Genomic DNA, 8,902 nt, shown 5'->3' on the forward strand with positions numbered 1-8,902 from the left:
AATCTGAAAATTAAAATAAATAAATAAATAAATAAATAAGAGAAGAAAAATTAGGACTGATATTAGTGTAGCATACCTGAAAGGAACTCGTATCTTTTCCCTCTGTTAACAGTTGATGCTGCAAGTTTTGCAACCAAATCAGTGAACCAGAGTATTTTTTTAGTAATATTTAATTCACAATAATGACAGTTTAGAATAAAGAACAAAATAATTTAATAAATAATAATAATAATAATAATAATAATTAAATTAATAAATAATTATTATTATTATTATAAGAAGAAGAAGAGAAATTTACATACTAATAATATTAACAATGCTTCAACTATGCTGCAGTATTTAAAACTTCTTGGGTTTAGTAGTTAGGAGCTTGTTATATTTTTTGTGTATTTACTGTGGGAATTTGTAAAAAGGTTACATTCATAAACGTTATTTTACTTTCTCAAAAGCAGTACTTCAAAAACAATTTTTTTTTTTTTATAAAAACCAAGTAAAAGATTTAATACATTTTCTTCATCTAAAAAGAGAACTATTCCTAGACTTGATCAGACTAATATTATGCATTCCTCAACTTCAACCATCCCAACTTGAATTCCACTAATAACATCACCATCTATATCACCATCACTTTAAACAGTAAACCAGAGATATCTAAAAGGATTACTCATTTTAATGATTTGATCACTTAACTTTGTCACTAGATCTCTTACTACTAAAATTATATTCCATGTATTTGATTTTAGATATACTCAAACGACTGCCCTTAAACTCTAAAGTAGACCTCAATAATTCAAGTTTTTCCTGAACGTTTTCTCTAGTCTTAAGCAGTAGAAAGATATCATCGAAAAGCATACACCAATGTGCATCCTTTTGTAAATGTCCAGTAAGAGCATTCATAACTAAAGCAAAAGGATATGGGCTTAAAGCTAATACCTGATGTAATCCAACTAAAATAGGAAAATACTTGGTTAATTCTCATTTTATTCGAAAACAAGTAACAACTATAGTATACATATCATTAATGACTTGAATATAAGTCATATCAACACCTTTCTTTTATATGATTCTCCAAAAAACTTCTCTTTGAACCTTATTGTAAGTTTTTTTCTAAATCAATAAAAATCATATCTAGATCCTCCTTACTCTCTCTGTACTTCTCCATCAAACCTCTCAATAAATGCATAGCTTCCATAGTAGACTTGTCTGACATAAATCCAAACTGATTATGAAAAATTCTTGTATCACGCCTTAACTTATGTTCAATTACTTTCCATAATTTTAATGTATGACACAATAACTTAACTCTTTCATAATCCACACTCTTGTGCATCCCAGTTATTTTTAATAATGCGGATACTCTTCATCCACTCATTTGGCATCTTTTATTTTTAAAATAATATTCAAAAGTTTAGTAAGCCAAAAAATCATCAAATCTCCTAAATATTTTCATACTTCTATTGAGATACCACGAGGTAATACTAAATTTTCACCCTTGATTTTTTTTAAAGCCTCAACTTTCTTTTTACTAATGCGACGATAAACATAAAAAGTTTTATTATTATTAACGATGTTAAGATCACTAAAGTCGATCACCATTTTAACAAATTTATTGAAATGTTTTTCAAAATATCTTACGCACAAATGTTGAATATATTTATGAAAGAAAAGTACAATTAAATTTTCATCTTTAATACATTTTACTTACATTAAATCTTTATTTTTTTTCTCTTTGTTTAACTAGTTTATACATATATCTTTCACCCTTTTTAGTATCTAATCTATTATAAAATTCACCAAAAACAAAATTCTTAGCAGCACAAATAGTTCTCTTAGAATCCCTATAAAAAATAGTTCTCTTATAGTATCACAAATAGTTCTCTTATAAAATTCACCATATATTTTTCCCAAATCTATAAGCTTTTAAACTTAAACTGATTTTTATAACAAACTTCTTATATTTTACCTTATCTTGCATATTACTATTCCACAACCAACTATTGTATTTATAAAAAATTTTCATTTTATTTCTACAATTATATATTTTGTCACTTGTTTAATAATGTTTGTTATTCTATCTTACATAGAATTAGCTTCTTCACAAACAACACATCTTAAAATCTAGAAGTTTGCTCACAAAAATACTTTTAAGTGTGTTTTTCAAGTGTCATCATCTAATTCTATAACAATGTTTCCTTATATTTATTATCTTACAATTCTTTATCTAAAAATAAAAAAATTAATATTTGATAATAAGTACTTAAATTTTCACTTGGAATGACCTTACAATCTTTAAATTCTCTATAATTTTTGTCTCATAAGAAAATAATCAACTTGTGTTTTATTAGATCCATTCTTGTAAGTAATAACATGTTCATCTTTTTTCTTAAATAAAATATTAGCAATAACAAAATCATAAGCTAAAGTAAAATCAAATATGATTCTATCTTCTTCATTAATCACTCTAAAATTATAACTACCAAGAATATTTCTAAAAACTTCTCACTCTACCAACATATTCATTTAAATCTCCTCCAATAAAAATTCTTTATTCAAGAGGTATCATTTGTATTGATTCTTCTAGGTAATTCCAAAAATTTTCTTTTAAACATATATCTAAACCTACTTGAAGAGCATAAATACTTACAACATTAAGAATCTTAGTATCAATAACAATCTTAAAGGCTATAATTATATTTCTAATTCTATAAATTTTTACGACATTATCTTTCAAACTCTTATTTATAATTACACCTACACCAATTTTAGTATGACTCCCATATGAATACCAAAATTTAAAACTTAAGCTATCAATTTCCTTAGCATTTTCTCTAGCCCATTTAATTTCTTGAATGCATAAGATATTTATTTTTTTATGAATCATAATATCTACTAATTTCATTAATTTACCTGTGAGAATATCAATATTCCAAGATCTTCTAATAATAACAATTTCATAAACTAAATTTTTTGCCCGCATCTGTCCATAATGTGAGAACACTTGATTATTTAACACTACACTCAAACTCCAGTGTAGCAGCCTTTGCACTATTTTCACTGTATTCAGACCATACGTGTCTATTCAAGGAGATACCTAACATTTACACAACGATTATGGGATTCATGTTTGATTAAACCCAAAAAAAAAAAAACTATTAATCTTTAGTATTAGAATTGTTATGTGATTGAGCAAGGAGGATAATAAAGGGAATAAAAAACAAAATTTTTCATTTGTGTACTCAAAACATCATAATCATAGATATTTGTTGAAATAATGTGAGGGGTGTATGGAAAAAAATGGGCAATGATTAAGGTTCCACTGAGAATGAAAAGAGGAAGAGGAGATATAACTTCAGATGCAAGGTCTAGATACAAAAATTTCTTTTTAAGTTCTTTTATAAGAATTTCATAATCCATTCTCCCTCCCATCAGCCCCATTTATGAGCATACAAGCTTGGAAGGGATTATAACTTCTTTTTTTCACAATTGTTGGGTTGTAAGGAATACTCACATGTCTAATTAATAGATTATTTGGGTAGAGTAATGAGACTTGTTTTTTTTTTTATCATATGTTCCTGATGCCAGAGATTCATAGAAGTCAATGTATTTTTTATGTTTCAAAAACTTAATAAACTTTATATTAAATCAGCTTCAATGATATAAATTAAGGTTGCGAGTAATGATTTTCTTTTTAGAACTTGCATGATCAAATGTTTTCATATAATACAACAATATTCATCTAGACACCAATAAAAAAACATTATGCAAACATTAGCTTCTTGAAGAGAACACGGAAGTGGCTAACATCGAGGTAGAAGAAGGTTCCGATTTTGAAGGTATGAAAAAGAAGGCTAAGGTTATAAACCCCTTGTGGGATGAACTGAAGGCCAATTAAAGGATTCTAGCTCCACTTAAGCCACTGCATATCAGTTCTTAGGACATTCTTTTCTCAAGGGGGCAATATAAAAAAAATCATTTTCATTAGAGCCCCAAAAAGTTCGAGCCAGAGATAGACACTTGGAATTACTTCAGGTGATCCAAAAAGGGCATGAACAGAATAAAGAATGATAAGAATGATTGAAGTTTCATTAAGAAGGAAAATGGAAAGAAAAAATAAAAGTGAGTATGAGATGTAAGATCTTGACATGGGAATTTCTCCTAAAATTCTTCGTTAAAGGATAAGATCCTGCGTCTTCCCTCCCATCAATCCTTAGAAAGTCCTTATAAAAGCTATGCAAGCCTTTGTTCTAATCTATAATAAACATAAGATCATGCAAACTTAAAATCCTCTATTTTTCCACACGACACAGAGCTAAACTAGACATTGCGTTAGAACTAATGACAAGGCTTAGAGCCCACAATAATTACCTTAATTAAAAAACGACTTTATTCTTCAAAAAAATATTCATAAGAAACCATACGCAATCATCAAATCATCATTTCTCCCTCATATCATTGTTTCAAGAAGCAACATTCTTGATTCCATGGAACCTGCAAATCTTTTTAAATCTTTTTCCCTTGATAAGCTTTGAAGATTAGGAATAGGATAGCACAAGAATTTTTATTGATGCATGATCAATCTGCTCTCAAATTTTCACAAGATTCTACCTCTAATATAGACATTCTTGCTAGTGAAGAGAAGATCATAAATCTTTTGACACACTTTTTGATTGTCTTCTTACTTTCCAGGAGTTACTTCTTGCATGGCTTTTGCTACGCCTTATGCCTACGTTTGGATCCATTAAGAAATCATCATTTATGAATTGCTCATTGCCAAATGCAATTTACAAGTTCAAAGCTAGCAATGAGAGAGAATAAGAATATTGATTTTTCATCACTTTTTCTTGTTGTTTAGCTACTATTATAATAACAACTAGTTAGATATGAAAAAGGAAACATTTCTCAACAGTCACTAGAAATTTATAGGCTCCAAACTTGACTCTCGAGAGAGATTTTCATTGTTCTCCTGCACACTAAATTTTAGATAAGACACCATTAGATTGTCCTCATTTTAAGAGGATTTTAGGTTTCTCATATGTGAAAGCCTTTATAGCTAATTATCCATCACTAGTGATGAGAGAGAACTTTAGATTAAAATTAGTTTTCATGTGCCCAATACTTGACATAGAGTATAAGATTATGATTTTGGATTAAGAAAATTTCTTGTTGCTAGATTAAAGTGAATCGAGATGAGAAACGAGATGAGAGAGAATTTTAGATTAAAATTAGTTTTCATGTGCCCAATACTTGACATAGAGTATAAGATTATGATTTTGGATTAAGAAAATTTCTTGTTGCTAGATTAAAGTGAATCGAGATGAGAAACGAGATCAAGGTCCCATAATTTTGTCATCCTAAATTTATCTAATCCCTACCCTACTTAAAGAAGATAGTCGACTCAATCTAACCAAACGATCCAATCAACAACCATGAATTGCATCGTCTAATATCACTTTATATAGCTTGGTTAATGTTTAAGGAGATAATTTTATATCAACCTTAACTAATAGAGAACGTTATGCCTTATCGAATGTACATTATGATTCACAAATCACAGCTCAAGAGGATTTTAACTTTAACAAGGATCATAATGTGCTAGTGTCATTTTACAACAAAATCACATGATCAGAAGACATATGTCACGTCCTTACTAACATGAAATATTTTAAAAGTGACCATAAATGTACGCTTAATATGATATTAATTTTTTGTGATCTTAGATTAAACTTAAATTTGCCACCCTCAATAAATTGGTATAGAGGTTGGATAGAAAATTGCTCTTTAGCTTTACATAGTGAATTCTACATGATTAGCTTTATATTTGGAAAATTTCTTAAATTTTACATTTTATTAAAATTTGTGCCTAAAATTATGTGTTTGGGATTCATGGGCATTTTGATGATACGGTCCATATTCGGTTGACATTTTCTATCAACAAGGTCATCATTAAATGATAATAAGGGTTTACAACCTAATTTAAATAAATCCTAACATAACTAATAAAGAAAGATAAGTAAATCCAAAAGATGAAGAAGAATATAAAGAAGGGTGTAATGATGAACTTATATCTTCAAATAGCTTTATAGTAGAACAATTTCCTCATAGAGCAACCTACTATTATTAGTATGGACAATTAACAAAATGTAGTTAAGGATTTCTAATGCAGAGTTACAAGGTAAAAAGGGCATAACTTCGATATTTTATTAACATTCGACAACAAAGGATGATTTGAAACAACTGATTAAGCAATAATGAGCAGCTTGATTTTAGATGAGCAGCTTGATTTTAGATGGTAGACCATACTCAGAAAGACTTTGATGAAGTCTAGTATCACAAAAATTTAACACGCTACATGACGTGTTACTATAATGCTTAGTGGAGGAGGGGTTTAGACGGACAGAAAAGCTTTAAACTATCAGCATTCCAAGTGTGAAGAATATTAATTTGTGTAATTTTCTATTACTTGTGTGCTATGGGATCAATCACTTTATTTATTATAAAGTTACTTCCATTATTATAACTTCGATAGTTATGGATTTCTATTACAGAGACTTTGCCTTGTTCTCAAGAGCAATTGAGCAAGTGGCTCCATGCCTTTACTTAACTTCATCTCAAATTTGTTTTCAACCCAAAATCTCCACGAAATTTAAGTTAACTTGTCGGCCAAAACAACTATCATCCAACTACTACTCCAACTTCTCACATAAACTACTCTAATTTCTTTTCTACATACTCTCTCATGTCTTCTATCTAAGCTTTACAATCATAATCCACAAGTAGCATCGCTGCGATAATAAAAATCCAAAGAGACGGGTGTATTGCAAATCACAATAGAAGGTTTATAAAACTTCCTTCCATTATTATAACTTCGATAGTTATGGATTTCTATTACAGAGACTTTGCCTTGTTCTCAAGAGCAATTGAGCAAGTGGCTCCATGCCTTTACTTAACTTCATCTCAAATTTGATTTCAACCCAAAATCTCCACGAAATTTAAGTTAACTTGTCGGCCAAAACAACTATCATCCAACTACTACTCCAACTTCTCACATAGACTACTCTAATTTCTTTTCTACATACTCTCTCATGTCTTCTATCTAAGCTTTACAATCATAATCCACAAGTAGCATCGCTGCGATAATAAATATCCAAAGAGAAGGGTGTATTGCAAATCACAATAGAAGGTTTATCAAACTTCCACAAACAATATTTCAACGCTTCGGCTTTTATGCCAATTATAATACTACCATTTCTTCAACCTTTGAACCTTACAAAAACACCAAATGTATAAATTCTAAGCGCTTAAGTTGAAAATTAGCAATTATAATTACTTCAGATGATCAAGCGGAACATTAAAAAGATAAAAGAAAAATGATGACAAAGATTAGAGCCTTAACAAGACGTAGAGGAAGATGAAGGAAAGTAGAGTATTCGATGCAAAATCTTAGTATAATGAATACTCCACTCAAGTTTCATGGTAGAAGGAATTCATCATCCATTCACTTTTCCATCAAGATTATTTATAGGCATAAGCTGTAGGAAAAACCATGTCCCATAACTATCTTTATCATGTAAGGGTCCACATTCATTATATGTACGCTTCCAAGTGCCCCAACCCCAAACATCCCTGCTCAGTCTTTTTATCTACGGTTCTTCAGGATTCCTTTTTATTGGATTCCAAGTAGCCGCATGATAACTCTACACCCCACAATAATTGGGCTACGTGATGCCTCTGCTTGAAAATAGTAAGGCAATTCAGTTTGTAGGCTTTCCTCGGACTTCATTTTTTTTCATATATCGCAAAGATCAAACAATCATGATATCGTGAAAACTGATGACCTTAATTGGAGCACACAAAGCCTATACATTTTTTTAAAGGATACTAACTCTAATGAGGGTGCAACTTCTATAGAGATTTATAGAATAGTAAGGGCAGCAAGCTATGTTGCTGCTTGTCAATATCAAAACAATTCTGAATAGAAAAAAACTTGAAAGAATGGTTGATGGTAACAGACATTTTCTATTATCAAAACTTACTAAATATACAGTTTATCTTTTTCTATTTATATGATGACTTCCAAAAGACATTTTTGTTTGCAAATGCTAAAGATCATACTGCCTCCCATAGTTCACCATTCGTACATGTTACCTGCCTGTCACGCTCTGCCACATTCGAGAAATCATCGAGACAAACACAGGATGGAAGATTCTAGAGAAGGTCAGAATATGAGGAGTCATCAAAGGGGCTCTAGAAGATTCCACCACATTCAGGAGAGGGCAAGAAGGGAAAGCTCTAAAGAGGATCTAAGAATAACCTAGAATGTTCTAGAGTTATTTATGTACATAAGAATAGTCTAAGAGATAGAATATTATATTGTAATCTACAAGCTTCTCTTGGATATTGTATAGTCCCACATTGGCTAGATGAAAGGCCAAAGGCATGGAAGAGGCTATAAATAGGAGCTCCTCCCCTCATTTGTATTTACCCAAGCATTGAATCAAAGCATTCTAGTATTCAAGTGCTAATTATTCCTTTCTCTCTATTATTCTTCTTAAGAGTGTTGGGGCTCATAAGTCCAGTGTTGTGAGGGGTAAGGCTGATTTAGTGCTAAGAAAGAGCGCTAAAGCCGCACGGGTGACTAGAAGAAAGTTAGTCCGTGACAGTTGGTATCAGAGATTTGGGTTCGAGGGAATGGCGAAAAGCGTCAAGGAGCACGTGATGGAGTCGGAAGCCACTAATGTGGAGTCATCTCAAGGGCGAGGTCGCCAGGAGCAAAGGGACCCCGTTGCACCCAAGCCACATGGAAGGTCTAAGGAGATCATGCATAGCTTTGATTCACGCCTTGCTCGGATGGAGGAGGCAATGAATGGCATGGAGGGCCAAGTAGAGGAACTTGGCCAAAGGG

At 31.0% G+C, this 8,902-nt stretch overlaps 1 protein-coding gene across 2 annotated transcripts in view; it reads right to left on the reverse strand.

Moving 5' to 3' along the window:
- Positions 1–76: 76 nt before the first annotated feature.
- The window catches only part of LOC110032905, a gene marked incomplete at its 3' end in the record, with an annotated part of 15,984 nt that continues 7,158 nt past the window's right edge, over positions 77–8,902 (reverse strand). For both annotated transcript variants that reach the window (XM_020736690.1, XM_020736689.1), the window contains 1 exon segment: positions 77–118. In XM_020736690.1, coding sequence (XP_020592349.1) covers positions 77–118 — 42 coding nt within the window.

This window comes from Phalaenopsis equestris, unplaced genomic scaffold, assembly GCF_001263595.1.
Source record: "Phalaenopsis equestris unplaced genomic scaffold, ASM126359v1 Scaffold001057, whole genome shotgun sequence".
Classification (NCBI taxonomy): Eukaryota; Viridiplantae; Streptophyta; class Magnoliopsida; order Asparagales; family Orchidaceae; genus Phalaenopsis; species Phalaenopsis equestris.